Raw genomic sequence first — 26,832 nt, 5'->3', positions numbered from 1 at the left:
CGAGTGCCGCAGCAGGGACCGAGTGCCGCAGCAGGGACCGAGTTTGGGAGCAGGGACCGAGTGCCGCAGCAGGGCCGGCAGCCCCGGCTCCTCTATCAGGGTGGGCCTGGGGCGGGTGCCTCGGCAATAACGCTGCTGTTTGCCCCGAGCACACACACAGCCGGGTAAACGGTGTTTATGGCAGCAGCTGGGAGATGGGGGAGCCGGGACGATGATAAAGAGAATAAAGAGGAGCGGCCCCGCTCCCCTGGGGCTGCACGGGAAGTGGGGAGGTCTGGCTGGGATAAGGAGCAGTCAGAGGGGATTTGGGGGGTCTGGGCTCTCCCAGCAGTTCGGGAGCTCTGGGCACTCTCCCAGGTAAATCTGCACAGGGACACTGCGCCATCAAAAGCACATCCCCTCCATCCACACCTGTAGGTTCCTGCATATCTGCTCCCTGACCCTCCGGGTAATTCTGGGCTCTGCTGGAGACACCTTCTCCCCTCCCAGGACCCCTCCAGGGCATGGGGAGGATGCATTCAAGTACTTCAACCATTTCAACCATTTCAACCATTTCTAGTCTCCCTGGGCTGCAAAAAAGCCTCAGAGAGCCCACCCTGCAGCCTGGGAGTGGGGATTCAGCCTGTCCCATTGTCACCCTGTGGCACAGACATGGGGTGCAGGATGCACCCTCAGAGGGACTCTAGCTCTACTTAGGGGCCACCACTGTCCCCAGAGTGGTGCAGGAGCTGGAGCAGAGGAAGCCCCACCACGGCAGGGGACCAGGAAACAGCTGCGTGTGGGGACAGGTCGGGCTCCATGCTCTCTGTGGTTTGTGCAGTGACATCAAGGGCCTTCAATAGTTTTATTATATGTGACATGACTGCTTATCTATTATTCTTGTGATGCAGCCAGAGATTAGCTGCAGGCAGGTGGGCAGAGATTCCTCCAGGCTGATTCATGACTCGTTTCTCCATCTCTCCCCTCCGGCCGCGTTCCCAAGCATTGAATTTTCAGCAACGGCAAAAGACACCGGAATCGGAGCTGATGAGTTGACAGGGAGGACAAGGGAAAAGCACCGAAATCTGCGCACACGGGCAGAAAAGCCAGACTGCATTTCCCTCTTTTGTTGTTCCTCAGGTGTTGCAATCCCTCCTTTTCCTGGTTTGCATGTGCAAGCAGAGCTGTGCCGAGCCGCGATTGCGAAAGGTGTCGGGGAGAGCCCGGCACGGCCCAGTGTGGCCAGAGCCTGGCGTGGCCAGAGCCCAGCACAGCTGGAACCCGTGGAAACTGGTGACACTGGGTGGCTCCAGCCCCCGAGCCCTCTGGGAGGGAAGCAGAGGTCTCATTTTGGGGCCTTTCACCCACTTTTGCAGCGCTGTGCTACACTGCCCAGCTCTCCCCGAGCCCAGAAAAGCAAATGTTTTTCCCTTTAATCTCTTGCTGTTATCGAGATCCCGCTGTTACCGATAAGAGAAGTAGGTAAAGCTCTTTCAGACTGAGGTGTGAGTTTGGCAACAGCTCCCAGACAGCCCAGGATGACCCAGGTCTGGGATACTCTGGATTTGGGAACTGCCCAGTGCTTGGTGACATCTGACACTGCCCAGTGTCCACAGTCGTGCTCTCTTCTGCTTTGACACCTCCTGGTGCTCTGGTCTGGTGTTTGCTCTGGTGAAAAGTTGTAAAGAAACCAAATAAACAGGGCTGACCTGGAGGTGGTGTCACAGCAGATGCAGCTTGCACAGCCCGTGCAAACCAAACCCTGCTCCCCAGACATCCCCCAAGCCCCAGCCCAGCCGTGGGGCAGGAGCGGGGCGGCCACAGGAAGGGCGGGATGGCCACGGTGCTTTCCCAGCACGGCTGCTGCCAGGTTGGTGTCGAGTTTACACGTGACTGCACTCTGCATCTGCAGTTTCCACAGCCACACACTCGTGTTTCTGTGCTGTGGGGAAGGGATCCATGCTTGGAGGGCTGTGCGGGGATTCTCCTGCTCCAGGGTGCCCTCCGGGGATCCCAAGGTGTGAAACAGAAGCAGCTTTGGGTGCTGTGGGGCCTTGTCCAAACTGGATGCTCTGAGTGGGCTGGGGAGCTCTGCTGTGGCTGCCAGGAGCACTGGGAAGGCACTGGGTGGCCTGGACCCCCTCCTGGCTGTGCCACATCCCAATCCAACATGCCCAACCCCTGGCAAAGCCCAGGCAGGGACTGGCAGCTTCCCAACACAGCTGCTTGTCCCTGGGTCCCCCCACAGCCACTGCCACGTGTCCCAGGCCTGTGTTTACCAAAACAGGGGGAAAGAACTCCCCTGGGACATGGGAGCCCTGATCCAGGGGGAGCTTTCCCCACGATAAGATAACATTGAGGCATTCAAAGGGAGGCAGAAACTCCTGGTGCTGCCGATAGTGCTCGCACCGGGGTCTCCTTCCTCCGGGGTTTTCATTTCCTCGGGGCAAACATTTCCGAGGGTGCTTTATCGGCTGTGCCTGCCCCGGGTCAGGGCAGCGAGGGATGCCAGCTCTGCCACCGCTGTGGCTGGGGACAGGCCACGTGCCTGCAGGGCCGTGGTGACGTGGGGCCAACCGCGGGTGTTTGTGGCGGGGTTTGGTCTGACGTGGGTTTTTAGGGCACGGGGGAGTTCAGTTTTGGCAGCGCTACGTGCACAGGAGAACTGCCTGAACTGCCCTGCCTGCTTCGTGTGCTAAAAAAAAAGACAATAAATACCAGCTCGGTGTCTGTCTCACTCAAAACTGCTTTTTCCTGCTCATGCTGGTGGAGACAAGCTGGGCCTGGAGTGCGGCACGTTGTGGCTGTGTCCCCGTGCCCCGTCCTGCAGCCAGGGAGCCCCGGGCAGGGACAGCACTGTGTCCCTGAGGTGGGAGGGTTTGGCTGCTGTCGGGGGCTGCCTTCACCCCCAACAGCTCCGTGCACCCTCACTCCCAGGCTCTGTCCCTGGCTGCAGCAGGGGATGGTTCTGGGGCTGGGGTCAGGGATGCTCCCAGGGTATTCCTCAGGGATGCTCCCGGTGTATCCCTCAGGGATATTCCTGGGGTATCCCTCAGGGATATTCCCGGGGTATTCCTCAGGGATGTTCCCGGGGTATCCCTCAGGGATATTCCTGGGGTATCCCTCAGGGATATTCCTGGGGTATCCCTCAGGGATATTCCTGGGATATCCCTCAGGGATGCTCCTGGCCCCAGCATGGCCCAGCCTGCTCTGGGAGTGATGTCATGCCATGGACACTCACACAACTGACAGGTCTCTGTGCTGCAGGTCTGACTCCAGGAGGAGCCAGGTGTCTGTCCCTGTCCCTGTCCCTGTCCCTGTCCCTGTCCCTGTCCCTGTCCCTGTCCCTGTCCCTGTCCCTGTCCCTGTCTCATCCCATGTGAGGTTTGGAAGGGGTTAACGGTGCCCGTGTTTGCCCCACTCCCCTCCCAAGGCCCGCTCTGGTCTGAGCCCGCCCTGGATGCACCTGCCAAGGGTTAACCCGGCCCGGGCTGTTCAAACACCTCGGCTGAGGTAAGCGCTGCTTGTTTGTTCAGGTAAATAAGGAAGGAATTGGATATAATGGGCAAACGAGGCTCTGGCTGAGCCCTGACACTCACTGCCCCTCTCACAGCCGCCGGCGGCTCCGTCCCTGTGCTGCCCCCGGAGCCCCTCGGGGTGCCCCGCTCTCCCCCTGCCCCCGCCCCCGGTGCCCACCCGGGGCCGATGCGGCCCGGCCCGGCCGCGCTGCGGGCGCGGGGCGGGCGCTGAGCCGGGCGCGGCGCTGCTGCTCCCTGCCCGTGCCGGGACACCTCTCCCGGGGCCATGGTCCCCGCAGACACGGCCCCCAGCGCCGCAGGGACGGCTCTTCGCACCCTGCGCTGGCACCCATGTGGATTCTGAGCCCGCACACCCTGCAGGTAAGGCGCCCGCGCTGCCACCACCCCCGGCTCCCTGTGCTGCCCCAGCACCCACCCAGCCCACCTTCCCTCCCTCCGGGGGTCCTGCTTTCGGCACCAATTGGGGTGGGCACGGTGCTGTCCCGTGCCAGGATCCCATCCCACATCTCCCTGCACCTTCGGATGTCCTTGGGGCTAAAGAGGAACAGGTTGTCCCTCAGTGAGAGGTTCCTGACATTTCTCTGGATGGTGTCACCCAAAATGAAACAGGATTTGCTATTTTTGTGTCTTTGCAACCTCGTCCTGCTCATGAAAGGAGGGTGGGATAGGGCCAGGACTCCTGGGGCTGGCTCCTCCTGAGCCCACCTGGGAACAGCTGGGACACCCAGGGTTCCACCAACCCCTGTGCCAGGCGGGGGACAAGGAGCTTTGGGGCACCGTGTGACAAACCAGCAGCCAGGACCCTTCATGGGTGGCTGTTGAGGAGTTGCCAGCTCGGGGGTGTCTCTGTGCAGCTGAGCCCCTTCTCCAGACCTGCACTGTCCCAGCTGCTTTCCTGCCACGGTGGTTTTTCTTTTGTCAGCCCTAAAGTCGCTTTGGCTGCGGGTTTGGTGTTCGTGGTTCTGCTCGGTTAGTGAAACACAAACGCCGTGAGGGTGCCAAATCCCCACAATACCGGTGTTCCCTGGGGCTGGGAGCACGGGGGGAAGGTGCTGTTATAAATAGGGGCTCCCTGGCCCCAAATGGGGAACACCAAGCTCTGCTGCTCACCGGGGGGACACCGAGCACCAGGCTTTGCTCAGGTCACTGGCGGGTTGTGCCTGTCCCTTGTCACTGCTGTTTGCCTCCCTGTGCTGATGGAGAGGGCAGCCTGACCCAGAGCGTGGGGACCCGTGGGGACACCTGGTCCCCGTGCCAGCAGCCATGCAGGTAACAGCAGGAGGAGCCAGGGCACCTCGGTGGTGTTGGAGGAGGCTGGAGGGGAGCCAAGGGTCCAGGGCCCCCAGGATGGGCTGCATCCCCCCGGGGGTACATCAGAGTGAGCCCAGGGCTTGCCCTGGCCCCAACCCTGTCACCGTGCAGGTACCAGAACCAGTCCCCTGGGCTGTCACCTCCCCCATTCCCTGCTCTGTCACCTCCCCAGCCCCCCACCACCGTCCCCAGTCCCTGCCCTGGCTGTGGGGACGTTTTGGCCAATCCTTCCTCCACCCAGAGATAAGGAGGGTGCGTGGCACAGGGTTTGGCAGCAGGACGTGGCACAGCTGTCACCCTGGGCCTTGCAGGGCGCATGGGACGTGCAGGCAGGATCTGAAATTGTCGGCAGCCTCCGAGCACCCACCTGGGTGCCCGCTGCAGCCCTGGCTGGTGCAGGGACCCCAGGTCTCTTTTCCTGCTTATTCCAGGCCAGTCTGGGACAGCTCTGGGTCCCACACATCCCCAGTTCCTCCTGGGACAGCAGAGCACATCCCTGTCCCCAGCCTGAGGCTGGAGGTGACCCCGGAGCCTGGCGCTGATCCCTCACCTCGGCTGCCTGGGAAGGGCTTTCGGAAGTGCCCGGGGGCTTGGGAGACATCCCGGGATTACGGGCAGCGCCCCTCCCGCAGCGGGCAACCCCCCCTCCCCGGTCCCACAGAGCTTCCCGAGCTCCGGCACAACCTGTTCCACCGCAGATTTGATTTTAATTAACGGACCCATTGTTCGAGGGTGGGGGGTGGGTGAATTTCTTTTTTTTTTTTTTTCTTTTTTTTTCTTTTTTTTTTTTTTTTTTTTTTTTCCCTCTCCCTCTCAAGGGTTGATCCCAGCGTTCCACCCTCTCTGGTGCTCGTGTCCCACCCTGGCACGGGGCTCCTTGGCCCCATTCTTATCCCCCTCACCTGCAGGGTCTGTGGAGCTGAGCTGTGACCCAGCACCACCCACAGCCCCGAGCTTGGGCTGGCCTCATGTCCTGGGAGGTGCAGGAGCCCCCTCCCAGTCCCACAGCCCCATCCCAGTCCCACAGCCCCATCCCAGTCCCACCACCCTTCCCAGTCTCATCTCCCTTCCCAGCCTCACCACCCCATCCCAGTCCCATCACCCCCATCCCAGTCCCATCACCCCCATCCCAGTCCCATCGCCCCTTCCCAGCCTCACCACCCCTTCCCAGTCCCATCACCCCCATCCCAGTCCCATCACCCCTTCCCAGTCCCATCCCCAGCCCATCCCAGCCCCAGCAGCAGCAGCTGGGCAGTGTCTGCCAAGGCTGATGCAATGCCCAGCTCAGCCTCGCTGGGCTCGGGCAGGGAGTGGGGAGGGTTCTGGGTGCCATCTGGGCCAGTGCAGCTGGGGCTGCCCCTGCAGCTCTCCTTTTGCAGGGAGATGCGGAAAGGGGCAGGGAAAGAGGGGGAAAAGGCCACCTGAAGTGGCTTCTCAGTGCAAACAGGTCCCACCCAGCCCGGCCGCCCGCGTGCCAGAGCGGGAGAAAGTCAAACAGTGGCCCCCGCCCTGAGAGTACAGCACCCTTGGTGGGGCACAGCTCGGGCTTTTGGGGACACTTCCCCAGGGATTGGGTCCCTCTGGTCCCGTCTGGGAGGAGGGGAACAGGATGAGGGTGAAGATGGGGCCGTCCATCCTGCAGTGTTCCCGAGGGTGGTCCCATAGCCCTGGATCCGTGTGTGAGGATGAACCAGGACTCCAGAACATCCCAGAGGCTTTGGGAATGAGGCACCAGTCCCCTCCCCAGAGATCCCCATGCAGCAGCAGGAGCTGCACAAGCTGTTACCACTTCCCTTTTGTACTGGGAGCAGCGGGAGGTTGGATTTAGGGCTGATCTCCTAAAGCTCTTCTTTTAATCCTGAGCAAATCAAGGAGAGGTTTGGAAGCAGGCACCATCTCTCAGGGAAACTGTTTGGATGGTGGAGGCAGCCCCAGACCAGAAGTGGGTTTGGGCACCCTCCTCTCCCTCCTCCTCCTTGCTGCAGTGCCACCAAAACCACGCAGGGACGTGGGCTCCAGTTCCTGAACCACAACCCCTCCCCAGCTCCCCACAGGCTCAGGCTCCCATGGGTGCTGTGTAGGTGTCCCTGGCTCTTCCATGGGTTTTTCTGAGCTCTTTGGGCTATTCCAAGGATGAAGTGATGAACTTCCCCCAAGTGCAGGCGATGCAGAACTTCAGATCCCGTGTTCCTGGGAGCACTGAATCCTCAGGAGCTGCATTAACTCCCCCCTGAGCATGGGACATGGGGCTGGGTCCCCAATGTCCCTCCCTCACTGACCACCCCCGTGCTGTGCTCTGCCTGCAGGAGCCCTGTGGGGTCTTTTCCTCTCACATCTTTTAAAGCTTTTTCCCCCCAGATGGGCTTTGGAGCAACAGGGCACCCCCTTCCCCTGTCCCCCTTCAGGGCTGCCTGGTGTCCTGAGGGGTTTCAAGCTTTGCACTCTCCTTTCCTGGTGCCAGCTCCATTGCTAAAGCTCCTTTTCCTGCTTTTAAACCACCAGTTTGAGATGGTTCTTCTTCTTCTTCTTGTAAAATGCGATGCTGAAGGTGGAGGGGCTGGGCAGTGCCCTGGCCATGCCCATCAGCAGCTTCTCCCTGGCAGGGCCTTCCCCTTCCCAAAGTCTCAGGATGGTTTTTGGGGCGGTTTCTCCATGGATGGAGCCATTCCCTGGTGTTGCCATGGAAATTCAGCAGGTTCATCCTCTTCTCCATGGCCTCCGGGACTCCCTGCATGCAGAGACAGATGGGGACAGGCTGATTTTGGGTAGTTTTTCTTGCAAGAGGGTGAAGATAATTGCAATTATGTTGTCTTACAAGGAAAGTTCTCATCTGGGGGTTGACAGCAGAGACCAAGGACCGGGTGCTGAGGTGCTGGGCTTGGTCCCTGCTGGGAGAGCTGGGCCTGGGGGCTGTTGTGCCTCAGGTCGAAGCAGCAGAGGATGTTTTCCATGCTCAGAAACGTGTCCCTGTGCCTCAAGCATCCATTGTCACCCCAGGGCTGTCCTGTACAGGTGCTGGGGAGCCCCCCAGTGTCCCCCCCGCCTCAGCTCCACCCGGGACTGAGCTGCTGCCAGCCTGGGGTGCAACCCCTGGGGAGACTCTGAACCGCCAGACCCTGAACAGGGTCAGATCCTGCTCTCTCCTGAGCTCCCTCTCTCTGCTGGCTGCTGCTCTCAGTCCTCCCAAGCCTGGGACAGCCCCTCCAGCCGTGCTGACCCCGCACTGCTCCACAGGCTGGCGGGGCACGCTGGGGCTCTTTGCAGGGTTTTTCCCCTCTAACAGGCTTAGTTCCTCCCTTTGTGCCTGGCTGCCGGGCGGGAAGGCAGGAGCGGAGCCGGGCTGAGCTCTGCCCCTCTCTCCTCCCCGGGCAGGTTTGGAGCTGGCGCTGAGGGCAGGGATGGGCAGTGCCAGCCCCGGGCTGACCGCTCTGCCCCCCGGCCGCCTCGCCTGGCCGGACCCCGCGCTGCTGCCGCCCCCAAGGGACCCCGACCCCCGCAGCTGGGGCTGCCCGGAGAGCCCCAGCCCCCCCGGCACCCCCGAGCAGCCCCTGCCAGCCTTCTGCCTGCACTACTTCGACATGCTCTACCCCGAGGACACGGCCTGGGCCGCCAAGGGTGCCGGGGAACCGGCCCACAGCAGCGCCCAGGGCGGGCGGGACGAGGCGAGGAAGGAGCCGGAGCAGTGTCCCATCATCGACAGCCAGGGCCTGGGGCTGGGGCCCGAGGGGGACCTGCAGGACAGCCTGCACCTGGTGGAGCACTCACTGGAGCAGGTGCAGAGCATGGTGGTGGGCGAGGTGCTGAAGGACATCGAGACAGCCTGCAAGCTCCTCAACATCGCCGCAGGTGGGTGCCCCCAGCGCTCTCCTATGGCAGCCAGGGAGGGAAAGGGGAAAGGCCGTGCTGCATTTGAGGGGCTGCAGCTGCGTGTGAGGGTCTGGGATGTGTGGCTGCTCCCCCATGCGAGAAGGGGATGGTTCCTGGGGGCTGCAGCCCTGTGTGAGGGTCTGGGGGTGCAGCTGCTCCACAGCAGGAGGAGGGGGAGGCTCCTGGCTGGCCACACTCACCCCCTCTGCCCCCAGACCCCACGGACTGGAGCCCCGGGAACGTGCAGAAGTGGATCCTGTGGACGGAGCACCAGTACCGGCTGCCGCAGATCGGGAAGTCCTTCCAGGAGCTGTCGGGGAAGGACCTGTGTGCCATGTCCGAGGAGCAGTTCTGCCAGCGCTCGCCCGCCTGCGGCGACATCCTGCACGCCCACCTCGACATCTGGAAGTCTGGTGGGTGCCAGGGAGCGGGAGGGAGCTGGGGAGGGTGGGGGATGCTGAGCACCAGGAGATGCCCCCCTGATCCCCTGCTCCTCCCTTGCAGCCGCCTGGATGAAGGAGAAGGCTGCCCCCGGAGATGTGAGATACTGCGGTGAGTTCAGCTCCACTGGCCCCACTCCTGCTTCGGGCAGGTCCGGGGTGCTCGAGGGGTCCCTCCCTGCTTCACTGAGATTACCCTGGAGCAGCTGCTGCTGTGGGATCTGTGTGGTTACACTCCCTCTGCCCCAGAGCAGCCTCGCTGCCCTCTGCAGCAGAGGGGAAAGGCTCGAACCCCTCACTGGCCCTGTCCCACAGCCCCTGCACCCTGCGGGCTGTGAAGGGCAGGACTGAGCCGTTCTCCCTGCTCCAGGACAGGGAGGAGAGAGCAAAGCTCCCAGCCCCAGTGCCTGGGCTGAGCCTCTGGCATCGAGCGGGGTTCCCTGACGAGGACTCGAGCAGCTCCCGGGGATGGCGCCCAGCAGCGAGCTCTGTCCCTCCCCTCCTCTCACCCGTCCCTTCCCGTGGCAGGAGGTGACACCGGCTGGGCCGACAGCGAGGTGGACTCGTCCTGTGCCGGCCAACCCATCCACCTCTGGCAGTTCCTCAAGGAGCTGCTGCTGAAGCCGCACAACTACGGGCGCTTCATCCGCTGGCTCAACAAGGACAAAGGTGGGCGGGGGTGCTCCAGAGGCCCCGGGGCGGGCTCTGGGGGGCTGAGGTGGGGCAGGAGATGCTGTAACCCTCCGTGCCCCGCTCCCCTGCCAGGCATCTTCAAGATCGAGGACTCGGCGCAGGTGGCCCGGCTCTGGGGCATCCGCAAGAACCGCCCGGCCATGAACTACGACAAGCTGAGCCGCTCCATCCGGCAGTACTACAAGAAAGGAATCATCCGCAAGCCCGACATCTCCCAGCGCCTCGTCTACCAGTTCGTGCACCCGGTGTGAGCGGCGGCGGGAGCGGCTGAGCGCCGGGAGCGGCGGGGGAGCCGCGCTGCCTCCCTCAGCCCCAGCCACAGAGAGCCTCTGCCAGCAGCAAGGACCTCGGCTGCGTGCGAGGCTTCCCCTGCCAGGACCTGCTGGCAATGGACACAGGGACCCCCTCACCTCCAGCAGGACAAGGACCGTGCAGAGCTCCTGTCCCCCATGGGAGGGGTGGGCAGTGTGGCTGGGCTTGTCCCCTCTCCTCTCCTCTGCTCCCTCCCGAGTTCTGGCTGTAGGTGGCTTCACCCCAGTCATTGTTCAGGGAGGAAAAAGCCTGGGGCATGAGCTGTGACAATGGCACCAGCAGGGACAGGGACACCCACAGGGACAGGGACACCCATAGGGACAGGGACACCCACAGGGACAGGGACACATCCACTGCTGCTCATTCTGGGCTCCTGTCCCAACCCCCGTGGGAGCAGCCTGGCACCAGCCAGGGGTGCTGCCTGCCATGGCAGCTGTGCCACTGGAGACCTTGGGCACCCCCTTGGGATGGGTGCATCCCCCCTTTGCTTTTCACTCCAGGACATGCTCAGCTTCTCCCCTTCACAGGGATTTGGGCCTGCAAACGGGAGTTCTGCAAAGGGAGCAGCTGTAAATGTGGGTGTGGGGCTGTGCACAGCGGGGAGACCCCAAGCTGGGTCCCACATCCTTGTGCATGGGGCCACCAGAGTCCTGCTAAGGCCCCAGGTTCTGTGCCCTGGCACAAACTCTTCCCTTGATTTGGATTTTACTTGGACTGCCTGACTCCGGAGTTTGGGGAAATGGAGATGGCAGCTTTGCCATTTCCCTCTGGACAATAAATCCAGAGTGTGATCTGCCGAGGCTGGACTGGGGCAGAGAGCTGGGAATTGCTTCACCCACTCATTGCACCAGAGTTGTGGCAATGTTGATCTTTTATATTATAGGTTTTTTTATTTGTTTATTTGCTTTTTGGTTTTGGCTGGTGATGAGCTGTGGTTTAGGTTCAAATGCCGAGGGGTGGCCCAGGCTTCCAGGGAAGTTCTGTGGGAACTTAAAAGGAAAAACACCTGGCTCTTGGTCTTTTGATTTTTTCCCTTAAAAAATCTGCTGGTGCCAGCTTCTGCCTTTCCCTTCTGTTCTTGCTCCGTGCTGCTCCCACAGCAGCAGATCCACAGCCCTGCTCACATCCTGGCGGGAGGGATGGAGGGCAGTGAGGAGCAGGGGAAGGAGGAAAATTGCCTTGGCCTTTGGAAAACAGGCTGGAAAAACAAAAAATGTGGGGGGAAAGAAAAAAAAAGCAAAGTGTCCCTTGTGATTTGCTGTGTGCGCCTGACGCGGATGGGGTGGGGGCACTGTGGGGATGGGCTGGGGGTGCCTGTGGTTTCCGGGGTCTCGTGTCCCCCTCACAGGTCCTCTGGCAGGGTGGGGGATGGCAGGAGGTGACATCAGCCTGATGTGCCTGTTCGCAGGCTCAGGAGAGCACTGGGTCAGGGCTGGTGCTTGGAACAGCCCCAAAACCTTGAGCCCCTCCATGAGCCTCCCAAGGCTTTGTCTGGCAGTGGCACAGGAGCCCCCAAAGGCAGTGGCTGTTCCCCCTGACCCCCCAGCCCCCAGGAATACACCTGAGCCCCCCATCCTGCTGCACCCCAGAACCTCGGGGTGGGGGTGTCACTACCCGGGGGTGCCGTGGGGGTCCATAACCCGGCCCCTGGGGGTGAGACAGACGCACAGCAAAGGAGACCCCACAGCCAAGGACGCTGACAGAGCTCGGTTATTTTCTCTTGCTGCTTTTTGTTGTTGTATCCACGGAAATACAATCACGAGATATATATATATATTATATATATACTTCTTAAATTACACAATCAATGTACAAAAACCGGGGTGCATTGCTGAGACAGGTGGTTGGTTGGGTCTTTTCTGACTTTGTGGGGTTTTTTTTTTCCGGTACCTGGCAGGGGCCGGGTGGCTCCCGCCCACCGTGCCCAGCACACGGCGCTTCCCCTGCATCCACGAGAACACTGCATCCCTGGGGCCAAAAAATTCACGAACCAACGGAGGGGGCGGGATAGGAGCAGGAGGAGCGTGCGGGAAGCCGATGGCATTGATGCTGCTAAGGGTGATGGTATGGAAAGAAATGCGAGGTGATCTGTAAGGGAGAGCTCGGGATGGCAAACGCGCCCGAGGCAGGGGGCGGAGGGCAGAGCCCAGGGGAGGAGGGGGAGAGCTCCGTGCGGGACAAGCAAAGGCAAAGCCTGCGGCCATTCCCCTGCCTTGGCGTGTCTTGTTGTTCGCCAGGCAGCTGCTCTGGGTACCCGGAGCCCTCCTCCTCCGGCTGCAGCTCCTGCCGGTAGCCTGCGATGCTCATCCCCTGTCCCTGCTCCGCTCCTGCCTCTCCTCAGGAAGGGGTGGATGGGGACCGTCCCCAGCAGTGGCCAAGGCAGTCCTCGCTATCCCAGGCTGGGCACGAAGGTGCTTCCAGCAGCACTGGGCCCTGCCGGGTCCTTCCTTCTCCGGACAGCGCAGGATTTGGGGGCCATCTCACCCGGATCTGGTGTGCGTTGGATATGTGCCCACCCGAAGGGCGATGCTGCTCCCTGCAGCACAGACCGGGCATCGGCTCGGGAGCCCCTGCCCGCTCCAGGTGCGCTGACAGCCCAGCCGGGAGGAGGAGGGAGCTGAGGAGATGCCAGCAAGCTCCATGGCGGGGCTGCTCCCACCTCACCTGGGCATCTCAAGGATGGCTGCGGGGCTGAAGGGGGCACTCACCCCTTCCTCGGGGCGGGAGGATGAACTGGGGAGAACATGGAAACACAAAAAAAAAAAAAAACCAAAACCAACCCAACGGAGTCAGACTCCAATCCCTCTCGGTTTTCTGGGATGAATTTGGTTGGTCCCAGGAACTTCGGCGCCCGTGCATTTTGGAACAGTTCCAGCCAATCAGAAGGCGGCTCATGATTTCAGTATCTTTAAAAACCAACCAGTCAGGAGCTCTCACTGGTTGGGCTTTAAGATCTTGAGGTATCGGCTTTTCGCTCAGAAAAAAAAAAAAAAAATTTCAACTAACGTAAACGAACGGACAACGTCATCTTTCGCTTCACGTAATCTTAGAAGAAAGCGACTATGCAAAATACTCTTCGGAGACAACTCTTAAAAAAATAAAAGCTTGGTCGGAAAATATGTCTGAATCTCTAAGGGTGAGGAGTGAAGGACCAGACGGCAGAATGGCTGGTTGGCTGGTGGAGAGATGGAGACAACGGAGGGTGGATTTATCTGCTGACGGTGACGAGGAGCACACCACAAGACTTAGATTGCCTCCACGTAGTTGGCGGGGTACAGCCCCAGCTGCCCGTTGTCCAAGCGCCCTTTGCACCACCCCTGCTCGTCTTCCTCACCGAGTTTGGTTAGTTCATCACCTGCAGAGGAAGGAGGAAGGGAAGAGCTCATTGCAGGTGCTGGGAATTCTCCCACCCCGTTTTTCTCCCCGGGATGGAGCTGCTGGGGGTTTGCAGGACTCATCCTGGGCACACTAGAAAGGCAAGGGGTGACCCATGAGCCCTCATGTGCCCTGTCCCACCATTGCCCCTGTCCTTTCTGCATCTAAGCTCAGCTTCTGCCTTCCCCTTTCCTACAGTTCAACTTTTAGAAGGGCTGGGCCAACTCAGAAATTTTTTGAGGCATTTCACACCCACAGCTCCAGCAGACGAGCCCCATCCTACCTGGCACTGCCAAGGGACCGTACCTGCTTTGAAGCTGAGCTCATCCTGCTCCTGCCCGTCGTAGTCGTACAGAGCCCGCACCCTCACGCCCTTCCCCGCCGACTCCTCGTCGAAGGGGTTGGCGCCGCCGTTGGCCTCGCTGGTGTTGAAGGAGTTGCTGCCCTCGTCGTCCGACCACTCGGCGCTGTAGGTCTGCCCACGGTCGTGGCTGCTCACGCTGGGAGGGGGAGGACAGGGAGGGGTGGCTGTCACCGAGGACATCCCGCGTCCCCAAACATGGGGATGTCCTCGTGGGCACAGGCAAAGGCCGTGCCCCTCATGGCGCCTCCTCTCACGCCGGCCCTCACCTCCCGCGCTCGCCCGCCTGAGCCCCCGTGTCGCCCGCGCTGCTGGCGTTGGTCAGGGCCACCCCCTCGCCCTTCTTCTGCTTCTCCTTCCGCGTTATCGTGTGCGTCAGGTCCGGGTTCCACTCCTGCAAGCACAGAGTGACCAAGCCACGAGTGCCCGGCTGCCCCGCAGGGCTGCCAGCGCCCAGCCGGGGCGCCCGGCCTCACCTCAAACTGGGGCCAGTTCATGGGCATCCCGGGGCCGCTGGTGCTGCGGAACCACCGCAGGTCCTCCTGTGCGTCCGACATGCGGATGGTCTGCTCCAGCTCCCGGTACACGTTGGCGTAGCTGCGGGGAGAGACGTGGTTGGGGGGCTGTGTGTCCCTGGGGACAGGGACGTGCCCAGGCTGTGTCACCTGGCAGGGTGCGGGTCCTCCGAGGCACCAGGGGGAGCCAGGCCCAGCACGGCCTCCTGCCACTCTGGTACCCCTTGGGGACCCTCGTGTTGGCCAGGCCGCACTGTCCCTACCTGCTGCTCTCGGCCAGGTTCAGGTGCCTCTTGATGTCCAGGAGCATTTCCTTGAGGAAGTTGAGCCTCTTTTCCTCAAACTGCTGGCACTGCTCGAAGACCTGCTCCATGCTCTCGATGTACTGCGGGGTGCACTTGTTCAGCTCGTCCAGCACCCTCTCGTACTTCTCCTGAGTCTGCAAAAATGCAGGAGGGAGCCTGGTTGTACCTCCAACGCCCCAGAGGTCGTTTCTGGGTGCTGAGAGGTCTGGTTTGAGGGATACCAGAGCTGGGGAGCCCAATCGAGCCAGGAGCCTCAGTGGGTGGAATCAGCCTCCATAAGTGGGGTAAATCCCTGCCCAGCTCACACTCCCCTGAGCACTGCCTGCAAGCCCTTATCCTTCTCCAGGAGCACAGGGGTGGGAAAATGGGAACTGATGGAGGGGAAAGGGATGTGGTGGCCATTTCCACTGGTTTCCCTTGCCCAATGCCCCACGTGTCTGGCACAGGGCAGTGCCTCTCACCTTTTGCACGTCTTGCTTGCACTTTTCCACTTTGTCCTGGAGCTTCTTCTGCTGCTCAGGAGTGTTGGACTGATCTGCCTTGCTGTTGGCTTCCCGGGTCATGGCCAGCTTCTCTTCCTTGCATGCCAGGTGATAAGCTTTCTTAGCTGTCTCCAGCTGTGGGGAGGACAGGGAGGGGACATCAGAGTAGTGGTCACAGCCCCCTGCCAACCCCTGCCACGCATCTCTCCCAGCCTGGACTGGGCACACAGACTTGGACCTGGGGACTCAGAGATGCCCCAGGACACTCTGGGCTCCCCTCACCTCCTTGAGCTTCTTGGCCCAGGGCTTCTGGGCTTTCCGGAAGCCATCGTCAGCTTCCTTGGCCTCCTTGAAGCCCCCCATGATCTGCTTGTGGTAGGCGTCCTTCTGCCAGTTCTTGACCTTCTCGAAGTCGTCGTTCAGGAGGCTGTTCTTCACCTCCTGGTGCAGCTCGCTCACCTTGTCCGCCTCCGTCATGATCGCGGCCCACGCCTTCTCCAGGCTGCCATACTGGGGACCTGCGGGGACAGCTGGGGGTCACTGCACCACCCTGAGCCCCTCTGCTTCTGCCAGGTGAAGCTGTGATGGTGCACAGGGATCCAGGGAAACCCTCCCCTGGGGAAGCCGTGGCACCTTTCTCAATGAGCTGCCTCCACCGCTTGGACCAGTCGGTGAGCTGCTGCGCGTACGACTTCTCGATCTTGGCCCGCTCGTGCACGCAGTTCATGAGGTCGTTGCAGAGCCGGTGTCCATCGTCGATTCGCTTCACTGTGCGCTTGTAGTTCCCCACCTGGCACGGGCAGGGGACAGGCAGGTGTGGGGGCTGTGACCACCCTGCCTGGCTCAGCCCCGGCTGGTCTGGGGTGGCCACAGGGGAAGCACTGGGCAATTTGGGGGTGCAGGGATGGAGCTTTGGGTTGGGGCTGCTCAAGCCCAACTCCCTCCAACCCCTCTGTCACTCAGGGACAGCCAGGATTGAGACCTTTGGCAGAGCCAGCTCAGACACAGAGCCACCACAGCAGGGATGCTCTCAGGCAGAGGAGGGAGGGCAGCCCCCAGCCCAGGGGACAGCCCGGGGTGCAGTGACAGTGACGGTGGGGTCTGTGGGAGGAGGGCATGGCCGTGACTCACCTCCCAGAAGCTGTCAGTTGTTTCCTCGGCGGCCGATGCCGACTCGTCATAGGAACCCGACATGGCTCCCGGCGCTGCCTCGGGCGTTGGAGCAGGCGCTGGGGGTTTCCTGGGCAAACACCAGCCTCATGCACTGAGGGGACAGCAGAGGGGAGTCACGGGGGCTGCAGGGGACCCCCGTTCCCCCTGCCAACAGCTCTGTGGGACAAGCATCCGGGTACAGGGGACAGGCATGGGGACAGCGCTGGACTCACAGACTCCTCTGGTGCCCACCACCCTCTTGGTGCCATCCAAACGCCCCCGGAGGCAGCGGAGCTGGGAGGGAATCATGGGGAGCAGCACAGTGGGCGCTCACCGGCCGGGGCCTGGCTGAGCACTGGGAGCTGCTGGGCGAGGGGCCATGGCAGGGTCAGGGGATGCGCCGCCCAAGAAATTCTCGTCCTGATATTCCACCCTAATCCGTCCTGATCTTCAGAAAAACGGCATCCCCGGAGCGTCACGTGGCCCCGCTGCGTGGCTTAACCCTTTGCCACTTTGCCAAGAGCTGGGAGGGGGCTGGTGGCTGGGGGTGGCATTGCATGGGGACAGACTGGGGACTGTGGTGGCCTTTTCCTAGGTGTTCTCCTCATCATCCCCATCCTGCCCTGGATGTGGACAGTGTTTCCATAGGAAAGCACTGGGCCTATCCTGTCTGGCATCTGCCACCGGGATGGGGACACGGTGGTCACGAGCAGCTCAGATTTCCTCCTGCTCTGTCCCCAAAGGGGAGAGAGGTGCGGCCGTGAACCTCACACACCATCCCTTCCTCGGGGAGGTGGAATGGGCAGAGGGAGGCCCAGCTGTCTGTGCTCTGCCCCGTGGTGGGGTGGGAGGGCAGGGCTGGGGCTGCAGGGTCCTGTGGGGAACACTGGTGAGTGCCCACGCTCCCCAGCTGTGCGCACAGCTGGCCCTGAGGTGTCCCCAGGCCGGGGCAGGGCATGGCCCCAGGAGGATGGGGGACCTGAAACAGTTACTGGAGCACAGCACAGGGCTCGCTGTGCTGGAACTAACAGGGCCTGGCAGGGATTTAGTGATATAACCAGGGAGGCACCAATCCCCTCCACCCTCCCCAGACGGTTAAAAATAAACGCGTGACTGTCCCTCACTCAGCCGCCGAGACGCAGATGGATGGGGGACAGCAGCGTCCCCCCGCAGCTGGCAGCACGCGGTGCCCGCGCCTGCCTGGCACCCACGGCACCGCCACCACTCCTCCTGGCACCCACGGCACCACCACTGTCCCTGCCTGGCACCCACGGCACCACCGTCACTCCTCCTGGCACCCACGGCACCACCACTGTCCCTGCCTGGCACCTACGGCACCGCCACCACTCCTTCTGGCACCCATGGCACAGCCACTGTCCCTGACTGGAACCCACAGCACCACCGTGCCTGGCATTCATGGCACCACCACTGCCACTGCCTGTCACCCATGGCATCATCACCACCACTGCCTGGCACCCATGGCACCAACAACATCACTCCTGCCTGGCACCCATGGCACTGCCACTGTCCCTGCCTGGCACCCATAGCACAGCCCCTGTCACTGGCTGGCACCCATGGCACTGCCACTGTCCCTGCCTGGCACCCACGGCACAGCCCCTGTCACTGGCTGGCACCCACAGCATGGTCACTGTCCTTGGCACCCACAGTGCCACCACCGCTCCTGCCTGGCACCACGGCACTGCCACTGCCCTCCCCACCCCAGCACCTGCAGGCTGTCCCGGTGCACCTGCAGTGGTGACAGAGCCCCTGCTGGCACTGCCCCAAGGGACCCCGCAGGTGCTGCAGGCATCATCCCCCCCGAAAGCCGCGGGCACAGCGCAGTGCCCGGGTCTGTGCCCCTGGGATTTGCTGCAGAGGCTGCGCTGGCATGGCAAGGGCACCCTCAGGGTGACATCCCCAGCGTGCTGGGGCTGGGATGGGCACTGCAGGGAGGGAGCACACCCAAGGCTGGGTGTACCCCAGCGCCCACGGGCACAGTGCCAGCCCCAGCTGCCCCCAGCGAGCCCCTCATGCCATGGGGCACTGCAGACGTGGCTGCCGCAGCTCCCTCTCCAAGCCACTACCTGGTCCGAGCCGCAGCCCGGGGGTTATTTTTGGCTCTGCATCACTTCCCAGCTAACGCTGCCGCCTCGTTGCCACTCTCCTGCCACGCACCCCCACGCACGGCCATCCTCGCACAGCCGCGTACGTGCGTGTGCCCCACCGTGCCAGGCTGCCTCGGCCGCCTGTGCCACATGTGCCAGCCCCTGTCTGCCCCCTGCCAGCCCCTGCCAGCCCCTGCCAGCCCCCAGCCCTGCCAGCGCAGCCCATCACCTCGCATCAGGGCGGCTGGCGGTGATGCCTGGCGCCTGCAGAGCCGGCGGCCGAGCCGCGGTGTGGAGAGCTGCCAGCCCCAGCCATGCGCTGCCATGCTTGGGTACCCTCGGCCTGGGGGGCTCTGCTTTGGCCCCCTCGCTTCCACGGAGCTGCCAGGGAGAAGCCGCAGAGCGTTTGGCATCAAGTGACAGTGGAGTTTGTCCCAGCTCCTGCTCCACGTGCCCTTGGGCCGCTCCTGCAGAGGCGGCCCCCCTGCGCGTCTCTCCTGTCAGCCTCGGCCCTGAGCCCTGACACAACTCTCCTCAGCCTCCAGGCAGCTCCGGCTGCCCTGCTGCTGCAGGGGGGTCTCTGCCCTCCGTGGGGGCCGGGCCGTGGCCGTGGCCCTGCGCAGGCAGAGGCTGCTGCAATGCAGAGGCTGGTGCTGCTGACACAGCGGGCAGGGCATGGGCAGCTGCCCGCAGCCCCATGGCAGAGCCCTGGCTGGCAGAGCCCTGTCCCCAGCAAGGTGGGACAGTCCAGTCCTGCTGTCCCCTGTCCCCAGGTTGCTCTCTCCAGGTGTGTTGTTGTCCCAGACCCAGCATCTCTCCTGCAGCCAAGAAGCAGGGGTTGGGGATGTCACACTCCTGCCTCTGGGCACACTGGCTGAACCCAGTGGGGACCAGGGCCAGGAGTGGCTGCAGAGCCTCTGGTGCAGGTTCCTGTGCTGCAAAGAGCCCCTGGCTAAGGCAGGATGGTGGCAGATGCACTGCAAGGAGAGGAGCAAAGCACAGAGCGAGATGATGTCCCCTTTCCTGTCCCCATCCTGTCCCCAGGCAGGAGGTTCACGCCAGGTGTGAGCCCCGTTGCTGGGAGGGCAGTGGGTGAGTGACCATTGCTGAGAGCATCCAGGGCAGGAGCAATCCCCACTGGGAGCTGCACTGGTCTGTGGGAATCCAAACAAGCGGGCTGGGCCTCGGGCTTTTGGCCACAGGAAAGGTCATTTGCTCTCCCTTAGCACAGGGCAGCTTGAGGGTCCATTTCAGGGTACAGCACCACTACCACCATGATGCACCACTGTGGCCACGTGACAACCACTCATGGCAAAGACAAACGGATTCAGCCAAGGAAGTCCAGAGGAGCCTGGCAGCAGCATCTCCTACCACGTTCTGGGGCTGCCGTGCTGCATCCACCACGGGTACCAGAGCCCATCTGCTGCTCCCACTGTGGCCACACACGGGGCTGAGGTGGCCACACACAGGGACTGAGGTGGCCACATGCAGGGGCTGAGATGGCTGCACACAGGGGTTAAGGTGTCTGAGCATGGGGGGTGAGGTGGCCAAGGCACTTGGCAGTGGCAGGTCCCAAGGAAAACCCGTGACACCGAAATGTGTCACAAGAGGCTCTGCAGCTGCAGGAGCTGTGCCTGGTTTGCTGCTCAACTCTGACCCAGATGAGCAGCTCTGGGATTCCCACCCCAGGGCTGGTCCCATGGGGTTGGGGCAGGGAAATGCTCCTGGGAGCCAGGGAGGGTGGAGAGGTTTGGCTGTGGTGTGGCCCCCTCCAGAGCCCATGGGGATCCTGTGAGGAAATGGTTAAGTGGGTGCTGCTGATTCACGCTGGCAGCTCTGCACCAGCAGCACCCAGGGCACAGGGCTGAGCAACCTCAGCACCCATCCTGCCCCCTCATCATCAAACCAAGCCCAGTGCCAGGCAGGAGGCGAGCCTGACCCCTTCCAGGGTGCTGTTGCCATGGGAGGAGGCTCATGTAGGGTCCCTCCTGAATTCCCTGGCAAGCCCCCTTTGGCTGCAACATGAGCAGGGCCGGAGCCCTTGGGCAAAGAGCCAAATCCAGAATGGTGGGTGATTCTCCATGGGATTTCGGCCAGAGCAGCACCATGGGGCTGCCTGGGACCCGGCATTCGAGCAGTGCATGAGGTGGCTGCAAGGGCAGCAGGACCCTGGTGGGGGCATGTAGGTAATGGTGGGGAACTTCTAGGAGCCACTTTTCCAGCAAATCCTGGGTGGAATGTGCTGTGGCAGCCTCCTTGTGCCCATCAGGGTCATCTGCATTGATGGGGGGATCTGAGGCCTGGGGACCTGCTGGACCCCAAAGCAGAGAGGAGGTTCAGCGATCCAGGAGCAGCACCAGGAGCCTGGTGCCCTGTGCACAGACGGGAGGCTGCCGGGGGCCAGGTGCTGCCAGGTTGCAGTAGCCAGGGGAGACGCATTTGCTCCAAGCCCTGGCAGCGATTGGCTTCACAGCTCATGTGGGCTCTGCAGAGACCTTCCCCTTCCCCCTGCGCTCCCAAAACCGCCCTGCTCAGGGCACCCGTTAATCTTATAGGGATTTTTGGAGCCTCGTGCAAAAATTTCTGGAAGCTTGCTTGGCATTTGCAGATAACGCAAGCGTCTCTCCAGGGGAGCCCGCAGCCCAGCTCAGGGACAGCGGATGTGCCGGGAATGCGGATGGGGAATGTGGATGGGGATCCCGGGAGGGGCAGCAGCAGCAGGATTGCCAACCCCCTGCAGGTGCTCAGGCCTGGGGAAGGGAGAGGGGGCTCAGCCTCAGCTGGGGGTTCCACTGGCTGCCCAGCTCTGCAGCTCTGTCTCATCCTGCTGCCTCGGCTCGCCGCGGTAAACAAGGCTGCTCGGACACCGAGTGGGGATTTGTGCGGTCCCGGGAGCCGGGTTTAGGCAGAAATCCAAAGATGAGGTTTGCAATTGAACCCAGAAGTGGCAAACAGGGATGGTGGAGGATACGGCAGTGCCATAGCCCCGCTTCCGCATCGGGGGGGTGAAGGGGAGCGTCACGCGCTGGCACGGGGGTCCCGTCCCCTGAGCCTCGGTGGGATGGACCCGGAGCTGGTGGTGACAGAAGGCAAAAGGGGCTGTGGGCAGCAGGAGAGGTGGAGGGACAGTGGAATTTCACCTGGCTGTGGTGGGGAAATGGACTTGGAGCCAGAGGGGACAGGGAAGTGGGGAGATGGGGGGGCAGCAAGGGAGAAGCTGAGGTGACGGTGCTGAAAGGAGAGGGGTCAGTGATGGGGTAGGGTGGTTATTTGGGCAGGGGGACAGCCATGACACGGGCAGCACAAGTTCCCCCCACTATTTGCAGACGGGGAAACTGAGGCACAAGCCCGGGAGTGCAGCAGCACTGCAGAAGGGGTGTCCCTTTCCCCAGCACCCCATGGGACACACAGAGGGGGTGAAGGTCATACACCCCCCCAACCTCCCTGGCTTGCAGAAGGGACCAGGGGACATTGTGTCCTGCCGGGGGGTGCAAAGCCATGCCTCACTGCCCTGTCCTTGTTCAGCATTCCCCTCGCCGTGCCCCCATCCCCGCAAGGGACCCGGGCATCCCGCACCCCATCCCGGCAAGGGACCCCGGCATCCCGCACCCCACCCCCGCAGGGGACCGGCCGTCCCGCCGCTCGCCGCCGCAGTGGACCCGGCTGCCCCCGCGGGGGCCGCGCTCACCTGCCGGGGGCCGGGGGCCGGGGGGGCCGGGGGCCCGAGGCCGGGGCTCCGCTCGCTCCGCTCCGCTCGCTCCGCTCCCGCCGGGCAGCGGCGGCGCGCACGGCCGCGGGCACGCGCCTGCCCGAGCCGCCCGTTGCCATGGCAACCGGGATGGAGCCGCTGCTGCGAAAATCATCGGGGGGGGGGGGGAGGGGGGAATGGACCCCCCCATCCCCGCGCCCGCGCCCACCCCGAGGGTCCGCACTGCCGCCAGCCCCAGCCCGGCCCGCCGGCCCCAGACCCCCGCCCAGGGCACCCACCGGGGCCGCCCCACCGCGGGGGCTGCGGCCCGGGGGCACGGCCGGGGGGGTGGGTTCCACGGCCGGGCGATGACGGGGTCGGGCTCCGGGCTCTGTTAGGGTCTAACTGGACTCGTTCCCCCCGGGCCACGCGGTCGGGGGGCTCTTTGGGGATCCCCCCGGGGCTCCTGGTCCTGCTAGCCCGGGGGTGGTTGTCCCTCCTGCACGGGACGGGACAGAGCCGTGCACTCCCTCCACTGCTGCCCTGGCCTCTCTGTCACCCCTGCGGCTGCAGGGGGGTTTTGGGGCTGAGCCACAGCTTTTGCAGGAACAAACACCCCAAAACGCCTTCGGAGAGGCAGCCGGTGCCGCCTCCTTGCCAAATGTGCCAGCTGGGAACAGGCTGGCAAGAGAATCAGGAACAGTCTTTTCCCCCCGGCAGGACTGGGGAAGGGGATGAGGGGGCTGCACCCTCCAAGGCTTCTTGGAGGGGAGCAGGGCAGCTCCCCCTCACTGCCATCTGCCCATCTGCCTCCTCCCAAGCCCCGGGGTCACCGCAGCTTGTTAGGGGATGGGAGTCCCGGGGGCAGAGGGGGCTGGAAGTCGTCAGGATGCGGGTGGGGGTGATGACAGGCTCCCCGACACTGCGCCTGCATCCCCCCGCTCGCGGGGGATGTCAGGGAAATTAAAAGCCAGCAGGAGACGAGAGCGTCCAGGCGAGTAACCGAAGCCGCTGCAGAAGCCGCAGTAATGAGGCTGCCGGGGCCGCTGCCGCCGGGATCGGGTTGCCCAGAGAATGCGACCCGGTCCCGGGGGGCTCTGCCGGCCTCTGACGCCGGCTCAGCTTTCCCCTAACAAGCGCCTTTGACTGCGTAATGAAGCTCGGTGGGGCTCTCCAGCCCGCCTGCCTTCCGGCTCCTTCCAGCTCCGTGCCACCCGAGCCAGCCCCCCTCACGGCCAGACAGAACGGCCCCCGGAAGGTTCCACGCCCGGCTGCAGCTGGGCTGAGACCCCGGGGGTTCAATGCCCCCAATCCCAAACAGGAGTGGGATGGGTGGTGGTTCCTTCAGGAGCGGGGGATCTTTGCCTGTTGGTGTTTCAGGGTTATTCAGAGGGTGCTGAAAAACTGGTCATGGTCCTTTCAAGCAGTGAGTTGGCAGTTCTCAGCACGGGGTCACTGCTGGGATGTCCCAGCTGCCATCTGCCCTGACAGCATCCCTGCTGCAGAGGGGAAAATGTCCTTGGCATTAAACATTAGGTGACAAACACTCTCCAGGATGGTTATGAAGGGACCTCAATGACTTGGAGGGATTCTCCAGTTCAGAGAGCCATTGCCACCAGATTTGTGGTCTGCACAAATGGTGGCATCAACTCAGGTCTCCTTCCCTGCAGCTTGGGCTGCTCCATGCAGTGAGAAGGCGGGATCTCTGCCTCCTCAGTTCCTTCACCAAAAACTCGGTCACGACAAACTTTTCCCCGGCTCTCACCATCCCACCGTTTACTGTTTTCAGTGGTAAGTCACTTCTCCTCCTGTAAATGAGTTTCCTTGTGGGAAGCAGCAGACGGTATTGGCAGGAAATAAGCCCTGATTTATCAGGCCACTTGCCGCTCTGGAATTACAGCTCCGTGAGCACAAACGGAGAAGTTGGAGCACATGAGCCCACACCGTGATCCCTGCTGGAGCCAGAGCGGGCAGGAATGAAGAGATGCCACCAGGGATCAGCCTCCTGCCCATCACCCAGGCAGGAGTGCCGGCCTTCGCACGAACGGGGGGGTTTTGAGCACAGCCAGCTCCCGTCTGCCTCCCAAGCAAGGAGCGGAAAATGTGTTCCCTAAATCCCCGCAGAGCCCCGAGTTATGGGGCTCAGCTGTTTCTGGGAGCAATGGGAGAGCCCAGGGAAAACTGGTGTGGATGGGGGCAGAGGGCATCCCAAGCATCCCGGGCGCATTCCTGTCCTGCACTGCCTCTCCCCAGGGCAGAGCGGAGCGCTGGGGCTCGGGGGGAGGATGGGGTGCCCCACGCTCGCCCCATGCCCAGGCAGCGTCGCCGCTGCGGATGTGCCGCCGGTCCCAGGAGCCCTCCGGGGAGCTGGGAGAATGCAAGCGCTGCTTTGCATCTCTAATTAGGCGCGGAGGATAATTGGCGGCTCTGCGGCAGACAGGCAGCCATTGTGGAGGGCCCCGCGCGGGGCAGGTGCTCCCAGAAACCCAAATCCCACCGAAACAATCCCCTTCTTGTCTGCCTGTGACCGGCCGGGGCATCCTCCGAGCCCTTCCGGGGAAGGGGCTGGGGCCGGGACATAAAGGCTCCATTTTTCCAGGGAAGCAGCGCGGAGCTGGCTGCAGGCAGCTGCCTGAGGAGCCCCTACATCTCACCCACGGCCACAGCGCTGCTGGGGCTCGCTGCCTCCGGCCCCCCACGCTGTGCCACGCCGGGGGGCAGCCGGACACTGCCCTGGCCACCCCTGCAAGGTGCCGGCTGGAGGCGGCCTCTCCTCCTCCAGGATCATCCGCAGGAGCTCAGCAGGTCCAGAGTTTGCCTTCGAGGTGTTGCACAAACGCCCGCCAGGCTGGCACCCCCGGGACAAAGTCTGTCCCTGGGCAGAGCCGTGCCAGGCACTGTGCTGGAGGAGCCTGGCTCCATCCCCGTGCCATCCCACCCTGGCAGGGACTGGCACAGCTGGGGACAGGGCATTCCCAACGAGGGGGATCCTGCACAGAGCCCAGCCCAGCCTTTGGGCTCAGGACGCGGCCGCGGTTGGCGCTGACGCGCTTTGCTGATGTCCCTTCCCTTCTCGCCCTGCCCTGTACACGTCACTGTGGGCCCCTGCCAGTGCCTGGGCTCTCTTCCCTCAATCCTTTCACGGTTAAATCCTGCTCCTGTCCTGCCGCAGCCCCTCCGGCGGCCGCACACCCTGGGAGAGGAGGGAGAGGAGGTAGAGAAAGCGGCCAGGGGGGCACAGATCAGTGCAGACCCCAGGGCAGGGCAGCACCTCCAGCACTGGCCGAGCCGCTGCCTGCTGAATTCCCCGATTTTCTCTGCCCTCCTGCAAGGGGAACACAAAACCCCAGGAGGTGGGAAGGACCCTCAGGGCTCCGGCCGGGTGTTCGGGGTCAGGCGCGCCGGGAGCCGCAGTGCCTGATCTCTGCTGCACTGCGGCCACGGCCTCGACCGGGACTTTTGGCTTAGGGATGGGGTTTGCCCGGGAAGGCGACGCGGGGGCCGAGGGATGCGGGAGCAGCCGGGGAGGCTGCCGGGAAAGCTCTAATCCGTTTAGCAAAGCACTTGCTTTGCCATTTCCAAGGCAGGAGGTGCAGGAGCTGTGAGTAGGAGATGCAGCAGAGGCAGGGACAGCGACAGGGACAGTGTCCATGGGCAGCATGTCCGTGCCAGGCGGGCAGGGACAGCTCCTGCTCCGTGGGACGAGCCGGGGTGTGCGTTTCTCCCGGGGGATGCCGCAATTGTCGCAGCATCCTGGGGGTCACCCTGTGGGAGTTTCGCCCCAGCTCCTCCGAAAGGAAGAGAGGAGGGGATGACACGGTCTCAAAGCCCCAGGATCAGCTCCAGGAATGCGGCGCATCCCTCGACCCCTCCCGTTCCCAACCCGGCACGGTCCGGCACAAGTTGGAAATCACTTAAAACGCGTCGGGCACGGGTTCGTTTCCCAGGGCGCGATTCAACCACCGGAGGGGACAGCGCTGTCACAGCGCCCCGGTCCCCGGCATCCCCTCCGCCCCCCGGGCACAGCCCTCCGCCCCCCGCCGCCCCCGGCCCGCCCCGCCGGCCGTACCTCGGGGCCGCGGGGACAGCGGCGGAGCCTCTCCCGGGGCCGGCGCTGCGCATCGCGGCCAGGTCGCGGCAGATGGGGCGGAGGGAGGGGGTAAAGATCAGCTCGGAGATTAGGGCGGCATTTTTAGCCGACCAATCCCCGGCCCGGCGCGGCGGCTCCTCGGCCGCGCAAGGTGACAACGCGACCGCGGAGAGGATGGCAATAAACCCCAGGGGCGGCGGGGGCTCCCTGCGCCCCCCTTGTCCCTCTTGCTGTCCCCTGCTCCGGGGGTGCCCCGTGCCCGGCGTGTTGAGGGGGACAGCGGGGACGTGTCCCCTTCCCCCGGAGCCCACTCCTGTCGCTCCCGGGGGGTTCAAACCCCCAAGCAGGGCGGGAGAGCCCCGGGCTGGGGGGGACACGGGGTGTGACAAGGGGACACGGCTGCAGTCCCACCGCAGCCCCGCAACGAGAGCCCTCAGACGGGGCGGGGGAATGGCGGGCGCTGAGGGGAGCAGAGCGCTGCGGTGCCTGAGGGAGCCTCGAGCCCTTCGCCCGGGGTGGCACCCGCGGCTCTCCGGGATCAGCGGGCAGGGCTGTACGGCCCCGCTCCGAAGGGCCGCGGGGAGCTGCGGGTGACACGAGCGGGGCCGTGGGGGGATG

General features: G+C 63.3%; 2 protein-coding genes across 3 annotated transcripts; one reads left to right on the top strand and one right to left on the bottom strand.

Moving 5' to 3' along the window:
• The first annotated feature begins 3,556 nt into the window (after positions 1–3,556).
• SPDEF (SAM pointed domain containing ETS transcription factor) lies at positions 3,557–11,041 on the top strand. 2 transcript variants are annotated; one of them, XM_063418604.1, is made up of 6 exons: positions 3,557–3,878; positions 8,202–8,675; positions 8,912–9,109; positions 9,201–9,248; positions 9,665–9,805; positions 9,902–11,041. In XM_063418604.1, the coding sequence occupies exons 2-6, from the start codon at positions 8,228–8,230 to the stop codon at positions 10,078–10,080; spliced, it is 1,014 nt and encodes a 337-aa protein (XP_063274674.1). In that variant the 5' UTR covers positions 3,557–3,878; positions 8,202–8,227; the 3' UTR covers positions 10,081–11,041. The 2 variants fall into 2 exon arrangements, with proteins under 2 accessions (XP_063274674.1, XP_063274675.1); XM_063418605.1 differs by lacking the exon at positions 3,557–3,878 and adding an exon at positions 4,590–4,787.
• Positions 11,004–26,784, bottom strand: PACSIN1 (protein kinase C and casein kinase substrate in neurons 1). Its single transcript, XM_063418573.1, has 10 exons — positions 26,194–26,784; positions 16,311–16,443; positions 15,813–15,969; positions 15,462–15,697; positions 15,159–15,314; positions 14,656–14,831; positions 14,354–14,474; positions 14,147–14,271; positions 13,823–14,016; positions 11,004–13,496 (listed from the first exon to the last, which is right to left on the bottom strand). Exons 2-10 carry the CDS (start codon positions 16,371–16,373, stop codon positions 13,387–13,389), a joined length of 1,338 nt encoding a protein of 445 aa, XP_063274643.1. The 5' UTR covers positions 16,374–16,443; positions 26,194–26,784; the 3' UTR covers positions 11,004–13,386.
• Positions 26,785–26,832: the final 48 nt, after the last annotated feature.

This window comes from Prinia subflava, chromosome 23, assembly GCF_021018805.1.
Source record: "Prinia subflava isolate CZ2003 ecotype Zambia chromosome 23, Cam_Psub_1.2, whole genome shotgun sequence".
NCBI lineage: Eukaryota > Metazoa > Chordata > Aves > Passeriformes > Cisticolidae > Prinia > Prinia subflava.
This window is presented reverse-complemented; position numbering and strand designations above follow the sequence as displayed.

Coding starts and splice junctions, on each gene's coding strand:
- SPDEF (XM_063418604.1), top strand. CDS start 8,228: ATGGGCAGTGCCAGCCCCGGGCTGACCGCTCTGCCCCCCGGCCGCCTC. Junction 9,110..9,200: donor CCTCGACATCTGGAAGTCTG/GTGGGTGCCAGG, acceptor CCTCCCTTGCAG/CCGCCTGGATGAAGGAGAAG. Junction 9,249..9,664: donor CGGAGATGTGAGATACTGCG/GTGAGTTCAGCT, acceptor TTCCCGTGGCAG/GAGGTGACACCGGCTGGGCC.
- PACSIN1 (XM_063418573.1), bottom strand. CDS start 16,373: ATGTCGGGTTCCTATGACGAGTCGGCATCGGCCGCCGAGGAAACAACT. Junction 15,698..15,812: donor GAGGCAGCTCATTGAGAAAG/GTGCCACGGCTT, acceptor CTGTCCCCGCAG/GTCCCCAGTATGGCAGCCTG. Junction 14,017..14,146: donor CAGGCGGGCGAGCGCGGGAG/GTGAGGGCCGGC, acceptor TCCCCCTCCCAG/CGTGAGCAGCCACGACCGTG.